The sequence below is a fragment of the Dunckerocampus dactyliophorus genome, chromosome 5, assembly GCF_027744805.1.
Source record: "Dunckerocampus dactyliophorus isolate RoL2022-P2 chromosome 5, RoL_Ddac_1.1, whole genome shotgun sequence".
Classification (NCBI taxonomy): Eukaryota; Metazoa; Chordata; class Actinopteri; order Syngnathiformes; family Syngnathidae; genus Dunckerocampus; species Dunckerocampus dactyliophorus.
Genome location: NC_072823.1, coordinates 8109812 through 8127978, shown reverse-complemented (window position 1 = coordinate 8127978; position 18167 = coordinate 8109812). Strand labels below are relative to the sequence as shown.

General features: G+C 40.3%; 1 protein-coding gene across 7 annotated transcripts in view; it reads right to left on the bottom strand.

Annotated features, from left to right (window-relative positions):
* Positions 1–18167, bottom strand: part of si:dkeyp-19e1.3 (USP6 N-terminal-like protein) — a 27066-nt gene extending 8899 nt beyond the window's left edge. Inside the window, exons 1-11 of one of the 7 annotated variants that reach the window (XM_054775289.1) lie at positions 17511–18167; positions 10408–10508; positions 9373–9440; positions 8898–8990; positions 8734–8794; positions 6646–6719; positions 6331–6416; positions 4765–4804; positions 4591–4671; positions 4022–4329; positions 1108–1156 (exon numbers count right to left, since the gene is read on the bottom strand). In XM_054775289.1, the coding sequence (XP_054631264.1) occupies positions 1108–1156; positions 4022–4329; positions 4591–4671; positions 4765–4804; positions 6331–6416; positions 6646–6711 (630 nt within the window). In that variant the 5' untranslated portion in view covers positions 6712–6719; positions 8734–8794; positions 8898–8990; ... (1 more) ...; positions 10408–10508; positions 17511–18167. The remainder of the gene's footprint in view (positions 1–1107; positions 1157–4021; positions 4330–4590; positions 4672–4764; positions 4805–6330; positions 6417–6645; positions 6720–8733; positions 8795–8897; positions 8991–9372; positions 9441–10407; positions 10509–17510) is intronic. The other 6 variants (XM_054775286.1, XM_054775287.1, XM_054775285.1 and 3 more) reach the window with 6 other exon arrangements.

Genomic DNA, 18167 nt, shown 5'->3' with positions numbered 1-18167 from the left:
CTAAAAAATGCACGCCCCGATTTCGCCTCTGTTCGCGTGCGTTGTCCGTACGATATGGTGCCCGTCATGTCGCGTTATTAATACACTGCATGAGTCCAACTATATTCTTAATGTATTTTGCATCAGAAAATGTCTTTCCTTGTTAGCGTCCTAATAGTCTGTTTAAGAAGTGGCGACCGGAAGTCACCTACGTCGCCCGTCTAGGATGTCATCAGCAGTTGACTCTCAAAATGTAAACACAAAACACATTTTTAGAGTTTTACAACAATAAAACAATTCCAAACACATATAAATGGCAAATGAAAGGGATAAATGAACAGTAAAAGTTGCTTTTACCTTTATTGAGACCTGACTGTATCCCAAGACAAGATGTGGAAGCGAGACACCGCACAAACATCTTCCTGTTTTGTCCTGGGTTGTTTCTTTATATAAATAGCGTTCCTTGCCTTCTTTATCAAAATGCTGGTACTTGCTGCTTTCTTTGCCTCCATTTTGGGTTACTGAGCTTAGAAACACTATTGAATTAAAAAAACAACTCATGGCAAAACATGGAGATGGTGTCCGGTGCGGCGTCTCGCTGCCACATTGTGTCTTTGGGAACAGTCACATCAAGATTCACATCTTCAATAAAAAGGTAAATAAAAGGTAAAAGTAACCTTAATGTTGATTTAGCCCTTTCATTCATCATTTATATGTATTTACATGCGTTACATGCAAACTATGCACACTATACTTGTAAACATGTTTTGTGTTAACATTTTTGGCTTTCTGGAACACATTGATTGGATTTACATGATTTCTTATGGGAAGAATCGATTCAGTTAGAGTCCGTGTCGGTTAGAGTCAGACCTTCTGGAACATATTAATGACGCTAACCAGGGTTCCGCTGTAGATAAATGAGCTTTGATATGGCTTCACCTGTGGACAAATTGCTTCACTGCATTTCTTTACACTGAAGCCAAGTCAAGCCCATAATTAAATGACACAGCTCACAAAGAGAATAAGGACAGATGTAATGCCACTTCTGTCCTTTGCAACTAATATGCGCTCTGGAACGCCACAATATTATGTAATGCACTTGTGTTTTTACACACCTGCATCACTTACCGTGTTGTAGACAGAATAAGCTGCCAGTACGTGAAATAGTGCCTGTTGCCTGTAGGGGGAAGAAACCAGAATCAGAAACCAGAATTATGATTGGTTGGCAACAATTAGAGAAGCTAAAAGAGCATCCCTGGTAAAGTGAAGCCTATTAGATGAACCTTGAAAGGACATATCCCTAAATGAGTCTCATCAGTGGGCCCAAATCCCATTAAAATAGCTGCAAATATCACTTCAAAGCAGCCACAATAAAATGTTCCTTCAAATCCTCATATAGCCAACATTTTGCCAATTGCAAAATGTGTTAAATTTGTTCTTTTTTTTAAAGTAAGTGTAATAAGGGAGGACTTGACACTGGTTACTTCAGTTCCTCATTCAGGCCTTAACCAAAGGCACCACACATAAGGGACTTTTAGCATTTATACTCATGACCTTCACTTCCAACTGTGTTACTTCTTTTTTTTTATTATTTTTTTATTACAATTATCAAAGCAACACTGGTTATCTCTTAGTTAGAATCACATTCTAGCCATTTGTATTCCATCATTCAAAAGCAACCACCAAATACTGTGCTGATTATATTTGGATTCTGACCATTGAATGTATGCGTTAATGAGGCTGTGGTGGTCACAAATACAATGTGGGCCACGGAGGATGTCTCCCAAACACCGACTGAGGCAGGAAAGGAGCTTTAAATAGGGGCCGCTGTTGACGTGCGAGTGTGACAGCTGTTGACTTGCAGGGAAAGAGTGGGCAAGCAAGCAGGATGGAGCTGTGTTTTGGTCGGCTCGGACTCACCCTAGCTTAGATGTGAGGGGGAAGAAGAGATCGCCCTGACACATGCTCACAACAATAACCACCAAACAAATGGCGTCAGTGTGACAAGTTGTTTCACATCTTTGTTTGTTTTCTATACAAGAGCTACAGTGTATATTATCTCGGATTAATGTATCATTGTAGGTCTGACTGTCCTGTGCTAGCGCTTGATGTCAGTGCACATTTTTGATTAAATGCCATTTCCTGTGGGGCTTTGTGCACTGACAGGAAGGCTAATAAAATAGAGAGGGGAGGAAACTACACTGTAGGGCTGAGCACTTGTATACAGCGGGGGGATGCCTCAAGCCAAAGGTTACACCCTAACGGAGACCAAGAATGAACAAACCTGTGAGGTGTAAAAAGGAACAAAAATAATAATTTCGGACAGGCCCCTACATAAAGTTTTATCTGTGTCATTTTAAATTCTGAAAGCAACTTACATTAGCAGTGTGTTTAGGGGGCTTGAAGTTAAACTATGACTCCAGTAGTTTGGAGTGGAATTTAAGTATAATAGTAAAGTATAGTAAAGTGTAATTGGATACAAAACTGAAGGGTAACACATTTTCGGGAGGCACATTGGCAAAAAATAAAAATCTGAGTCGTAAATTTACGAGAATAAAGTCGTAAATTTATGAGAAATACATTTCCGAGAAAAAAAAAAGTTGGTTGTTGGCCAAGGCCAAAGGTCAAATAAGTCCCAACATTTCATAGCTGTCTCAGGCAATGCCTGTTACAACGGAATATTAAAATAATCTGAGATTTCAAGAATAAATTCGTAAATTCACAAGCATAAAGTCTAAATGGACGACAAAAAACTAGCAATATTACGAGAATAAAGTCCTGCATTTACGAGAAAAAAACTCGTAACTCATAGACAGCTATGAAGTTGCCTGCCCGGACTGCAATGTTGACGGAACTCTCTGGGGCATGTGATGCTAAATGCTAAATGCTCAACTGCTCTGTTTTGCACCATGTTATAAATAAAAGCTTGCCTGAAACAGGAGGAAAGTTTCCTTCCTTCCTGGAGAGCTATGCTATATTTTCCCTCTGAAACGTATGACACGATGACACATAATATTACGACGTTATTCTCGTAAATTTAGGACTTTATTCTCGGAATATTACGACTTTTTTCTCGTAAATTTACGACTTTATTTTCTAAATCAATTTGTGAAATCAGGCATACTGTATCACAAAAGATAAAACAGGTTATTTATGAGATATGTCTTATATATATTAATACAATTTTATTTATATTATAATTATGATATAATTTATTTACATTATATATATGTATAAATATATATTATTATAAATATATTATTCGATATTACAAGAAGTCGCTTTGTCACCTATAACACAAAGGTAAATGTTGATGTTAAGTTTAGATCGCTTATCATATATTGACCTACACCAGGGGTCACCAACGTTTTTCCTTGTGAGAGCTACTTTTACAAAATGAAAATGGCCAAGACCTACTCATTTTTGTAACATTTTTTTTCAGAGCTTATTTTAAACCCAAACAAAGCGAATATGCTTGTTTTACCAGAACATTAACAAAATACTGGTGTCCACAACTCACATTTTGTATTTCAGAATGCATTTCTTACTACTATTCTTTCATTATTAACTGAAAACCCGAATGAAAAGCAGGCTTGCGGGCACCTCATGTGGTCGTGGGGGGCTACCTGGTGCCCGCGGGCACCACGTTGGTGACCCCTGACCTACACATTGCATTGATTTTATCATTCTTAATGCAAAAAGTGTATGAAAGTAGGCCCCCGATCCTTCAGTTGTTGGTTGCAAGTAAACAAATGACTTACTAAACACGTCCTTGGCTAACATGTGTGTGGATAGAATGTCTTTTGATAGTGTCATGTCTTCCTTACTTCCTCAAAAGGTCCAAATAGTCAGTGATCAACAAAGGACTATTTTGCCATATGTTGCATTGTTATCCACTACTCGGAACAGCAAATCTTCTTGTTTATACACGCCGACCAATAAGGGAAGAGCTCATGTGGTTTGAAATGCATTTTGCTTGTGTTTTTTATTTCCACCGCTGAGATACAAGATGTTTCTTATAGCCTATCCGGGAAGGACTCACTTGACTCCAAAGCGGTCCATGAACATGATGTGATTCCTGAAGGTTCTGTTGACATCTAAGTCAATCTGCTTGATCTCCGTGGAGAAGTTACGAGCTTGCAGCTTCATTTTCTGATGAAACAAACACAACACACACACACACACAAACGTCAAGGGACATGTTGGGTGGGAGATAATGTAGGAAAGATTTATGATTAATACCTCATATTTGCCCTCATTGTCTTTTTTAACCTTCTCTATGTCCAAAAGTAACGCCCAAGCCTGGCCTCTGAGCTGGAGGGGGATGCCTTTATACACACGCTTCACTAACTGAAACACATCAGACCAGGACAATACAAGTCATCAAAATCATGCAACATTTGATGGCCATTTTACTGAGACACAGAATCATAACAAATAGCATCAGTCCTAGTCAACTACTTTGACAAAGTTATGTATTTCTGTTGCACCAGTTTATCTACTGTGATTGATGATGCATGACATGTAGGGGTGTCAGGGTGTCTCTCAGACTGAACTATTGCATCGCCACTATGAATAATAAACGTAAGATGGAAGTGGCAGTGTACAAACCTTCTCACTGCTCCTATACTTGTTCCAGTTCTTCACCATCTTAAGCCATTTCTCCACACGCTCTATCTCCTGCTGCTTTTGCTGGGGAAGGAAAAATGAAACACGTTGTTCAGTGCCTAAGTGATAGACCACATAAATGAAGGATATCAGGTAGGCTGCAAATTAAATGCATACTTTTTCTTCAAGCACACTGGGTGTAGGTAGCTCCTTCTCACTAAAAAACGAGAAACAAAGCATATTTAAGAAAAAGGAACATTTCTAAAATAACCTAAACGTGGCATAAGCTAACAAGGAAAAGAGCAATGGCAGAAGACCTAATAAAAAAATACGAAATATAAAATGCAATGTGGGGCTCCTTAAGGTTCAATTTTAGGTCCAATTATTTTTAACAATTACATGCTGCCTCTGGGACGGGTCATCAGGAGACATGGTATAAACTTCCATATGATGCTGACGATACCCAACTGTATATTTCTGTCTCTCCTGATGATCGGAGCCCTATTGACACCCTTTTTAAATGTATCTTAGATATTAAGTCCTGAATGGTTAACAATATTTTCCAGCTTGACCAGGACAACATTTTGGTCCTGAAGCTCAAAGAGACAGAGGCTCAAAATCAAGCTCCTAACACCCACGCTGAAACCTAGTGAGCAGGTTAAAATTCTTGGTGTTTTATTTGACTGTGAGCTTGACTTTAAATCACACATCAGGTCCATGACTGAGATAGGCTTTTATCATTTAAGGAACATTGCCAAAGTGAGACCATTGCTCTCCCGAGCCAATGCAGAGACTTTGATCCATTCCCTTCTGGTCTTCCAAAGAAAAACATTAACCAGCTACAATTACTTCAAAACTCAGCTGCTTGCCTACAGTACTCACAGGAAGCCGCAAGAGAGAGCACATTACAGCAATTCTGAAGTCTCTGCATTGGCTCCCTGTGACTTTTACAATTGATTTTAAAATACTTTTATTGGTTTTTACAGCTCATAAAAGGTCTTAGTTCCTATTAGTTTACTGTCAACATATGAACCTTACCAAGCTCTCATATCCTTAGGCACTCATCTTCTAAATCCCAAAAGTCAGAACTAAAACTAAGGGTGAGGTCTCTTTCTGTCGCTATGGCCCCCGTTTGTGGAACAGTCTGTCAGAGGATCTGAGGTCGGCAGCAAGTGTTGACATTTTTAAAAGTAAACTTAAAACTATTTTTATTTTATTATTTTTTATTTGATGTGTTCTATTATCGATGCTGTCTCTTACTTGATTTTATTTTTGTAGGGTGGGATGAGACAGGGTCAAGGTCATTTTCTGTTATGCTGATTTGTATGTAACGCAGGGCCGCACGGTGGCCGTGATCAGGAAGACCTGTGTTCGAATCTCCGCTTGGGCATCTCTGTGTGGAGTTTGCATTTTCTCCCAGTGAGTGGCTCCGGGTACTCCGGTTTCCTCCCACATTCCAAAAACACGCAAGTTAGGTTAACTGGCGACTCTAAATTGTCCATAGGTATGAATGTGAGTGTGAATGGTTGTTTGTCTATATGTGCCCTGCCATTGTCTGGCAATCAGTCCAGGGTGTACCCCGTCTCTTCCCCGAAGTCAGCTGTGATAGGCTCCAGCACACCCCCGCAACCCTAATTAGGATGAGCGGCATCGAAAACAGATGGTATGTAACACACCATGTGTTACATGTTACATGTAAATACTCCAGGAAAATGTTAGCCCCCTAAAGTGGGATAAACTTACTGAAGGAAACCGAAGCGGTCTGTGACCTTATAAATGCTGTAGTCAGCATCCTCCCAGGGGTCAATGCTGACACCCTCTTGCCGGCCCTGAAACAAAAACACCATAAACTAGGCAAGAAAATGTGCATAAAATAAAGACTCAAGACAAGGGAAACAGGTATATTCTTTGGTGTAATCGGCATTCAAATTTGAGTATACGGTAGACATGAGTGTAATGTAATTGGACATCCATGGTGGATCCTATGGGCTATTTCAGCGGGAGGATTTTTATCATTAGTGGCAGCATGGTCATCAGAGATGGCAGATCAGGTCTTACCTTGTCATATTTAGAAAGGATTTCAGCACGTTCCTCTGCTATCAATGTGTCTATGTCCTTCTTCATGTCAAAATCTGAAATGAAATGGGAGCATGTGGAGACAAAAGCTATTACCAAAAGGTTACTTGTTATATTACACAAAATGTTGCATTACTGACCCAGTAGACTCAATTACATTGCAACAATTATGAGAAGAAGAAAACAAACCACGCGTACTAAGCCACATAATCATGTGACTACTGCATGTACTATGAATCATCATTCACCAAAGAATAGTAAAACAGTGACAATGTTGATGCAGAGAAGTAAATGATTATGCTTTTTAGGCAACAAGTTAGTGTGCCTCTTGTGCTAAACTAAAAGCTCTTCCTCTTCCAAATGCCACAAATGAAGCACAATGAGGAAGACTTTCACTGACTTTGGGCACCATACACTTTTAGCAGCCAGCTGAGGCCTCTGGCAATATGTATGGCATGTTTTGTACAAACAGGTGTTTGCACACCTGTCTCACACACTTACACAGCCGAACACACTTCCAAAAGGATCTTCAGTGGTTCACTTTCTTATACAGTGGCACTCAAAATGATTCATCCTCCATTGTAAACAACACTCACTCTCTCACAGTGACACAAACGCCAATGTAAAGACAACCTTATTGTCAAGGACAACAATTGCAATAACATGAAGTGTTGCTGTGTCAGTTGTACACAGCAGCTGATCGTCTAATCCAACAGGTGGTCAGGGAAACAACACCGGTGAACAAATTGATTCTGCTGTTCTACTTTCTTCTGCCGTTCTTGTCCATCTCTTGTATCGTCAACAAATTTCAAGCAAGACCTGAGTACGCTTGGTGGCAGCTTTACCCTGTATTTACTGAACATTGTATCCATACCGTCTCACCCTTTGGGGATGCAATAAGGCCCCATGAAATCCATTTTATTTTTTTCTAAATTCCATTTTTTCCCGCTTAAATGTTTTCCGCCCTGTAATTCAGTAATTTTGGCTAACTTTTCTAATGGGATGCCTGCCTCTCCGCATGTTGCTACAAAATCTTCAACAAAGTGTAATGCCCATACTTGTGATTAAGGAAGATGTAGTCATCGATGCAATTCCAATCACGTTATTAAGGTAAGATTTTTTTTATGATACCCTTATTTTGGTTACACAATTAGACAAGATGTGGCAAACAGCACTCTTATTCTGAAGGCCGGAAGTGTGTTGTGTGTGTTGAGAATGTCTGTTGATGAATAAGACGAGCCGGGTGTAAGAATAAACGTGCCTGTCCTCCCCCCCCCACACACACACAGAACCAGCACGACATCAGCGAGCATTGTATAAAGCTCAAACACAACACGGTGTAAACGCTCATCCAGAGTCGCGCACACACACAGTCGCACTAGCATGCCCTGCTAAACTAAGCTAACCCAGCTAGCTTCCAATTACGCTCCGTAAGAGAGGAGTTTCCAAGTTGTTTCACCAACGTTCGCCGGTGATTTAGGCCGCCATTTCGACATGTTTAGTGAGGCAGAGAGTGTGTGTTAAGTGTTTGTGATGAGATTCCGCCACGACTGAATGGTCCGCCAGGGAAATACTTTCCCACATGAACGTTCCTTCTCATCACAGTGACATTTCATTCATATTATGTCACTTTCTGCGAGATTCCGCGTTTGGCAGTAAATTCTGTTTTTATTGGTCAAATCCACGATTCTGTTAAAGCGGAAATCATCGGCCCAATAGGGTGTCAAGCATTAAAATCTGGAACACGTTAAATAATAGTGGAATTTTCAAATTTGAATTCTACTAAGCTTATAAGTCAGAAACAGACCAAAATTTAACAGAAAACGCAAAAGCTATGAGGTCCAACTGTCCTCATGCAAGATGTGAGCATATCACAAGAGACAGGAGAAATCGTCAGTGCACCTCACTACAGCTCAGTTCAACCAGGATGAAAGAGTAATTCTGCATTTTGTTGTTCTTTGACTTTTAAAGGCTTTTTTGTAAGTAAGAGTTATAACAAAGGGACCAAAAATACCTAAAAAAGGAAGAAGAAGAATATATAACAGAAGTTAGGTGAAGCAAGCAACTCACATTCATTGAAGATATATGGTAGCCAGGGAAGTGATGTTGAGCCAGGAGTTGACTGCTGTAGCTACAGGGATGAGTAGAAATACAGTGGATCCCCACATTCACATACCCTAAGTCGGTAATACGTACATAAATACATCATAATACTAGTACAATATACAGCATACATGTGTATGTCCTTCTGCTTCATTGATAATGCTTTTTTGTCAAGCATTGAGATTTTGCACTTTGTTTAGTGGTCCTTGAACGTGCCATATTTGCTGTGAGACACACAAAAAAAACTTACACTGTAGACAGTTGTCTCTCGCCACTTTGCAGTTCAAATTTTGCATCTCTTTTTCAAAAACATTTAAATAAATCATGCTGTTTCATGGTTGAATATGGCCTATTATTAGTCAAAAAGTATGCATACTGAAGCAAATGTTATGCATTTTCTGCCTAAATTAAACATAAAATGGCTAAACAAACTTAAATACAAATATAAGGCATTCAGAAGATGCATTCAAAGTATGTATATATTCTACACTGGTCAAAAGGTGTCAGTAATGTTATTATAATGTTCGGTGAGAGACACACACACCAGACGCAGGCTTGAATGACCTCATAATAGGTGCAATAATCAGTAATAAAAACACGACCTACCGTTGTGTGAGCTAAAACTCAACTCTGAGCCCCCAACGTCACTTCCTGTCCATCTGCCACTCTGCTCCCTGAGGGAAGACATTTAGAGCAACACACACAAGCACGAGTCTTATTTATGTCTTAAATGCGTTATTTACTTGTGATGTGTGCCATATTTAGTAATACATGTGTAAAGGTGGCTATAGGGGTGCTTAGTTCATGTCTAATGGGCTCTAATAGCATATTTAGAAGGTCCTAAACAGGTTTTCTGTGCTCTTACTATAAAAATATTTGATTTATAAATAAGGAATCCACAAAACACGGTTGGGTCTAGAACCAATTAACGCCGATGAACGAAGGATTACAGTTTTGCCTCTATACCGTGACTCAGATTCCGTCTGTTCTATTGATCATCTTACATTATCATTCATCAGTGGTGAGTACCTATACATTTTATAATTTCAAATATGTTGAATAAGTGTGTGATGCATATTGAAGAGAAAAGGGGAGGATTCTAGAGCTGAATCTAGTCTAATAATTATAACAGTCAAATGTTAATCGAAAAATCTGAGACCATCAATATCAAGCTAGCAGGATGGAGTGGGAAGAATGTTAACCTTGTGTCAGAAATACACATTTTTATGGGTGTCCCAATTACTTGAGGGTTTTCGCCATCTCAGTGAAAGGCGGGGATCTACTGTATATTAGTGGTAAAGTCGTTACACTCGTCTGGCCACCAGAAACTAGCATCCCAGAACTGATTGTATTCGATCTTGGGTGTTTCACTGCATCTCTCTTTGCCTAAATGATCAATCTGGGCAGGTTACTGAATGCTAAACAAAGCAATTCATGCTTCTGCTCTTTAGGCAACCTGCTATTTTGTGTTCTGGCTTTCACAGGTGGCATATTCACACCTAAATACATTTGTGACACAAACCTGTCATGATCGAAGGTTGTTTTTCATCCAAGCTAAACAAGGTGATGTTCAACCACTATCCAGTGTACATTTATGTGTGAGGGCTGTTTTGCTCCATCTTATAGGTTCAAGCTGCTTACTTCCTGTGTTGATTCTTCTCACTACAGATAGTATTGTGTAGGGGTCGAGAAGAAACGGAAACCAGTCACCGCCACTCCTTCAACAACAGGTTCAACGAGAACTGCGAAAGAGTGTCAAACAAAACCTTGACTGACTATAGTCTCAAATGATCATTTCAGTGTTATTTTGCTTTGGGGTTCTTTGCACATAATGGAATCTCAATGTAGTTAAAAAAGGCTTTAAATAGAGGAAGGCTGATTGAGAACTATTGTTTTGAGAACCTTGTGTTGAACAGGGGGAAGCCATAGAAAACTGAGCGACGAAGCACGATAGGAGGTCAAACAAAACATCTGCACATATGCTACAGGGAGAAAAAGAACTACAAACTGCATCTCTCAAAACAGAGTCGGGGCGGTGGGGAGCAGAATTTGGGGAGGAAGTGGTTAGGTGGGCTTGTTCAACTGAAAGTACTGCAACGACTGTCCTGTAATTGTAATAACCTGGTTGCTTAAAAGAGACAAAACCTTTGAGACAGAGGCCCGAGTGACATCATGTCCTGTTATGACATAAAGCTCTATCCATAGTCTAGCTTGCTTTCAGTGCTCATTAACCACAAACATCTTTCGAGCTAACTCATTATGTGGTTTTAAGAGAAAATGCTGTCAGATGTCTTTTTTCAAGGTTATCAGCAAAACTTACAACCTCTGCTTTCTGGCTCTGCCAACAAGGATTTGTTTGTTAATAAGCAAAATTGCGCAAAATCTATGAAACGCACCTTGTGGTGCATGGGTTTTGAAAGAATCTTTACCTTTCGGGGTGACACACTACCAAGACCCTCTATCATCCCTCATTTATAGCGGTTAATTAGCTCCAGACCCGACCGCAAAAAATTAATTTCAGCGATATAGGATTCAATTTTCATAAATTGAATATTTTTGTATTTAGAGCACAGAAAACCTGTTTGACTTTCTAAATAAGGTTTTTAACATTATTAGAGCCCTGTAGACATGAAATAACACACCTTTATAGTCGCCTTTACACCCCTATTATTCATTGTTTACAGCACATTGCGCACTGGTTAGCTGGTTAGCTTGCTAACTTGTCTCCAGTCCCTCTAGCATAAGAGTTGCGCAATGTGGTGTAGACAAGGACTAATAGGCGTGTAAAGGTGACTATAGGGGTGTTATCTAATTTCTACAGGGCTGTGATAATGCTAAAAACTGCATTTAGAAAGTTATAAACAGGTTTCTAACTACAAAAATATTCAATGTATTAATGTAACGGATGCCAGCCAGTGAGGTTGTGCGAGTGTACGTTGGTAAACCTCACTCCCTCTGCCTGAACACGCGGCCGACAGTCCGGGCTTTTTGCCGTGTGGTCAGCGATCTCGCCTCCCATTACGAAGGTCCTATGTTCAAGCCCCGGTGCGGGCAGTGCGAAACAGGGCGGGTTACATTAACATTGAATCCTCTATCGCGGAAATTCATTCATCGCGGTCGGGTGTGGAACCAATTAACCTCTATAAACGAGGGACGGCTGTATAAGCAATCATTGCAGCGCTCTCCATTTCCTTCATCCCTGATTATCTCTTTTTGAGGCTATAATCAAACTTGAGCACATGCAGGATTTACAACGGAGGATTACATTAGAGAAAATGAAAAGCTTAGTTGAAGTCTGGCAATCGCAAACTAAGAGAAGACCTGTGAAGACCTTTTGCCATGGGATGATTAGTCAATCCTCTGTGGTTATCCAAACACAACAGTAAGCCTTTAACCGTACACATTTGCAAGCTCGCCTCGGTTTGAGTCAGTGCATTAGCCGCAGCACCAAAAGGATTTGTATCTCTCAACAAGAGCTACCAATTTGAATGTTGTGTTACAGCATATTTCCACAGATCAACATTTAACAGTCATTTAACAAGCCAAAGTGTCTGATGGACACTGGTGTTTTCACTTGTTTACAATGTTGAGAGTACATGGTGGAAAATGCAGACATTCCATCGTTTTCTTATACTGGTTAGCCAGTTCAGGGTGGAGGGAGTTGAAAGAATGGGGCATCAATTGGGAAACTATTTCACATCAGATGCACGGAAGTCTCCTTATTAAATGAAAATAAACAGAACAGAACAGAACCTAAATAAGCAGAGAATGCTAGTGTGGCTGTGTGTGTGTGAGTCAGCTTGTATGAGTGTGTTTTAGAGTGTGTTTTACTGCTTATTATTGTTCTGAGTGAAATAAGGATGCATTGCTCCCAGCTCGTCTTAACCATCAACAGACATTCTCAACACACACAACACACTTCCGGCCTTCAAAATAAGAGCGTTCAAAATGAAAGCAGGTTGCTGAGGATTTTGTGTGTGCAAATGCTGACATCCCATTAGAAAGGTCAGCCAAGCTACAGTCGTTTCTAAAATACTGGGAAAAATTGGCCAATGATGTATTGGATCAATAAATGTAAGGAGCATCCAAGCTAGTTTTTAGTGAAGATTGGTATTCAGAAACACAAAATACCTCATTTTTGCTTCCTGCTGCTCAATTGAACCCCTCCCTCCCCCTTCTGTTTATCACATATTAACCGATCACATGCGGCTTTAAGAGAAAACAAACAAAGAAAACACTTCATAGAGCCAATTCATTCGAGAAAGTCCCATCACTACTATGCTCCCAGGAGCAAAAGGTTGAGCATGTGGAAGAAACATTTTTGACCATGTCTCTTTTTTGGCAGTAATGTTTGTGTTTTTTTACATTAAAAATAGTAGCAACACAGACAATGTATGCCCCTGGGGTGAACCAACCATCAGAGTGACAGTGGAAAAAGAACAATGCTCAGAATAGCTTGTGGTCCATCAAGGAGCAAGAGCCCATTGCTGCTCTGCCTTATCATTTTTCCAACGCTGATAAGACAGAGCACAGATTCAACACCACCACCCAAAACCTACCCAACAATTTCCACATCTTAAAGTTTATATGGTGAGCTTGAGGGAGGGGCCTCGTTCCCCTGACTTGAATGTGTCTTAGCCCAGAACACCCTGTGGTCCTTGCTTCCCTATCATTACCTTGGGGAGGGGGGTGGCCTGTCTATATATAACAATGACCACACTAAGTCTTAGAAACTGGAGCGGCTGGTCAGCCAGTTGTTTCCCAGACTACAAGAATATTTTGGAGGGGTGGTATGAGAAGGGCAGAAATGTCAAGGGAATGGTATTCTTAAACATAAAACCACAAGTTCATGCTGAAGTAGCCACAGTCTTATAAGCGAACCCTCTTGCTGGTCATGATGTAGTCATGATAAAAGCAGTAAAGTGAGCAAAAAGCTATCATCTAGAGTTTTAATGACGGGTGTGATTATATAGATTACAGTACACTGTACATCATAGCAACTATCTTTAAATATAACCTTGAATCTTTCGAAAGCAATACCTAGCGATAGATCGGCACAAAGCTAAATGTGATACATTTTTCACTGTTGGTATATCAGTACAGCCTTGCAACTGCCCCAGCAGCACTGGGTTGTCTTACAATGCCAAACAGGCTAAATAATTCACGGGGCTAAGGGACCACATTCAGACAATGTTACCTAGTTAAAATGAATTCAGCCACTTCCAGTCAGCTGGTCTGAAGCTTTTGTGGGGGCTGACACTGCACCAGTGATGTGGTATATTTTGGTTTTCATGTTCAGTCATGTTTGCGAGCACTGAAAGAGGATTATGGTACAGTGCACTGGGAATGGATATTACTCCCCTGGAAGGAAATGTAGTTTCAACATGATTGTAAACATCAAGTATTTTTGGAGCAGAATGACACATTAGAATGACAATCAATTACTGAGGGAATTTCCAAAACCATCTTATTTAGTCTCAACACCAAAAGATAAATACATTTCGGGGCGAGACGTGTAGAACTTCAGAGCAGAGAAACAGCTTGATTTTCAAGCATCATCATCAGCGGCAGAGGAAAATTGTACCCAATTAAAATGGCAGCATGCCCACAGCACAGCTTGTTCATTACTATCTGGCACAAGCAGTACTAAAAATAGACCTATTGTTCATTCAATTAAGTTACATTTTTACAAGGTGCGTATAGTCATTTCCTTTTCAGAATAGTTTGGAATTTGATTCTTCTATTGACTGATTAGTTAATCATTTGTGTAATTATGTCCCACGGGGTAAATGTAAAATTGTTTCAGGATTAGGGGGCTTGTAATATTGTGATGCCAAAAAAACCTTTTGGCTTCTTCATTAGCTGGATTAAACTGGAGTGAAATCGTATCTTCGGCTCTCGTGTTCAATATTGCTGTGGCTGTTTTTACCTATTTAGTGGCCATTATCACTACTTTTTATGAAAAGAATATTGTCTATGGACGACAAGCTAATCAGAGGCGTCCTGTTCAGCACAGAACAGATTTACAGAATACAGAGTTCAGGAAACTCAAAATAGCTCCTAGGTGATAATGCAGGGATGACGAGTTTTTGTGGATATCGCGGCCCTGTGATCAGCTGGGTTCTCTTATAAATGCCAAACTTGACTTATTTAGACATTCACCAGAAGGATTCTTTGCACACAACATTAAAATTACATGCGCTCCTAAAAGGGACCCCCGCAACTCACTTCAAATTACATTGTTTTATACGAACAGCACCACTGGCTAGCGTATGTTACCAACAGTGGTTTAAAACAACAGACTGTACAAAATAAAAGTCCATACTTTTCACAATTACAAACTAAACTGCATAAAATTTTTCACATTTTTCAAATAATTTAAATAACTGGCATTAATGGCTGTTCGCATTCAAGTACATACCTATAGCACAAAAAAAGCAATCTCAACAATTCATTACTGTTATGCTAGGCTATGCATTCAATGATAGCTCATGTTAATAGCTAAACTTAGCCAAATTGCTATCAGTAGTTAGTGTGTTACGTTGGCGTACTCAAAGCAGGAGTAGGTGGGATATAATGTTGGCAGTATGTTTGAATGTTGGCGCCCTCTAGGCAGCTGGAGGAACCCACTGCATACAGTCTCTTTACCTACTGTGACCCAACTATGGAAACAGCAAATCAAGATTAAGTTAGCGTCCTATGAAGACTAGGTACAGATCATATAATCCTCCATCTTAAACCATCTTAACTTCTTTTTACGCTTGTATGGCCGGCACAATCCTAAAAGAATGACATGCGATGTCTACTCCCCTTCAGCAAGCATCAATCTCCCCTTACACGTCTCTACACCAGTGTAGTGTCATCAAAGAGTGAGTAGTTTTATCTATGTTATACAGCAGTTAACGTCTTTTTACACCTCTATGGCATATAAAAATGTTGAAAATTGTACAGTATTTAAAGGTATTGTGTTTGTTGAGATTATCACAATGACCACTGTTTTAAATTTTGAACGAATCAGGCGTGAACCAGTGTCCTGGATCTGCATTCAGCTTTTTCCTCTGTCAGTATTGTGTGCTTTGAGACGCTACTGTTCAATGCAATGCAACAGTGATGTGTATTCAAATGTCGGGGAATACCGACAGATGACATGCACAGCTGCTACGTCACGCTGCAGACAAAACACAAAAATACAGTAAATAGTGACATCTGGAACAGGATGGAAGCAGAGTCCTGCAGGAGATCTACCATTCCAGTTGTTTGTCTGTGGCCTTCCCCCTCCCCCTTTATGAACCAGTTAGACGCCCAGTTAACGTTTTAAGGAGGTCTGGGCATGGATGACATAGCACAGCAGACCAGCCACTGGCCTACTTCCCAATGCTTGTAGGTTCAGACACTTCAATCTTAATGGGGTCTTCAATACACGTTCATGCATGGACGGCAGTCATTTTTACTCAGATTTTCACTCATTGGGTGTTGCTATGCATCGCCTGGTTAAGCTCATATTTGCTGACATCATACATATCCTGCGTTTTGGTGCGTTGGTGCGGTCGGCATTGACGCTCGCCTCGCTCCGTTCAGGACCGGAGCCCACTGGGAGGCAGACTGAGATCTCTCTCAGGTGGCCTCGGCCCTGATGTTTGGTCCGGTACTTTTGGTCCTGGACTGTGTTCACACTTGACCAGATGAACCGCAGAGCAAATGGACTCTCATCAATTTTAACCACACCAAAATTGACAAGTACAAAGTATCCAGGCTATGCATAGAGCAGTGGTTCTCAATTGTTTTCTGTCATGCCCCCTAGAGGGCAGAAATGTTTTCACGGGCCCCCGACCGATTTGAAATACTATTGAGAAACTGATCAGATCTATTTATTTATCTGTACTGTACAGACTGAAATGGAAAGTGAAACCAGGAAAATGCAACTAACTGGAAAGCGGTGAAGTATACAAGCGTATTCACGAGTCAGACGGGATGCTGACTACGATAAATTTGTACATGTTGGCAGGTCTGTAGTAACATTTAAAGAAGGGGAACATCAAAGGACGTGATTTTAGTGTAAGTGTGTCTTTTTAAAGAGATGGGATCCTTCCATAAACCATGGGAGTGTTTCATGGGCGCATTAACAACTCTCAGCTCATAAACTCTTCAAGCATTGTTTCATTTACTCCACACGTATCAAACTCAAGGCCCGAGGACCAGATGTGGTCCGCCAAAGCCTGGGAATACTGTGTCAATAATGCACTTTTTCCTTCAAAATGTTTTCATCCTTTCATTTTGACAGAAAAATTGTACTGCGTCAGTTCCTCTTGATCTTAACTATTATCTGATCATGCAACAAGATATTACAATCATCATTTTTTGTTATAAAAAATAAATACTTGAATGTCTGCTTGTCTTACTTCGCTTCTCATTTCAAAGCAAGGTATCCAATTTGTTAGTAAAAATATAATAACCATATGCATGGGTAATTGTATAGTTCTATCATGAGGTTATATTCATACTGTATTTGTATTGATATTGACAGTTACAAGTGACCCTCTGTGGGCAGCCATAACTGCGATGTGGCCCACAGAGAAAACGAGTTTGTCACAGCTGATTTACTCAGTTTCAGCAGAATTATTTGCTTGGTGAGACATCAACAGCGGAGTAGGGTTTAGCATTACTGCTTACAGTGAAACTGAGTGAGGATGAAACCGTGCGTTGAGGAAGCTAACGTTCACTTTCAAACTGTCGTGGCCGCTTACCTTGTGAGTGAGTCCTATTCTTCTGCGATGTACCGACGAGTGGAAACAACATCCACTATTCTCATTCTCTCCTTCGCCGTCCAGTGGAGCTTCTAATGTCACGGTTGGAACGCTTTAAAAGGCTGGCTCCTGGGTCCAAATGGATGCTGGCAGGTCGGGCTGTATTCCTCCCACCCCACTCAGTCAAGTCAGCAACACATGTCGTGAACTGGCAGCAGCTGTGAGGCACGCCGCACTCTGCTGACAGTTGGACGCGAGCTGCCGAGAGTAGTACTGATGTGTCGGTCGCGAACGAATCGGCTCTTTGAAATGAACGACAGAAGCCGGCTCGCGTCGTTGGGAGCCAATTGGGAGCCATTAGTTTTTTCCTCGTCTTTTTTTTTTTTTTGTTAAAGGCGAATGTCATTGGTAAAGATGTGTGGCGGTGTCTCTGTGTCCACACTGAGCAGGGGGAGGGGCAGGGTTGTGGTGCTCTTAGAGCCGATTCGTTCGAGAAAAATATGCATGAAGAGATTTGGCCTATTTTTACTTACTTTGTCTATTGAGATAGATCTTTGTTTTTGTTTTTGTATATAGAATATAATTTTGTATCTGCTCATTAAGGTTTAAATAAATCAATTTAAATAATAAACATAGAACACCACGTATTCTTTACAT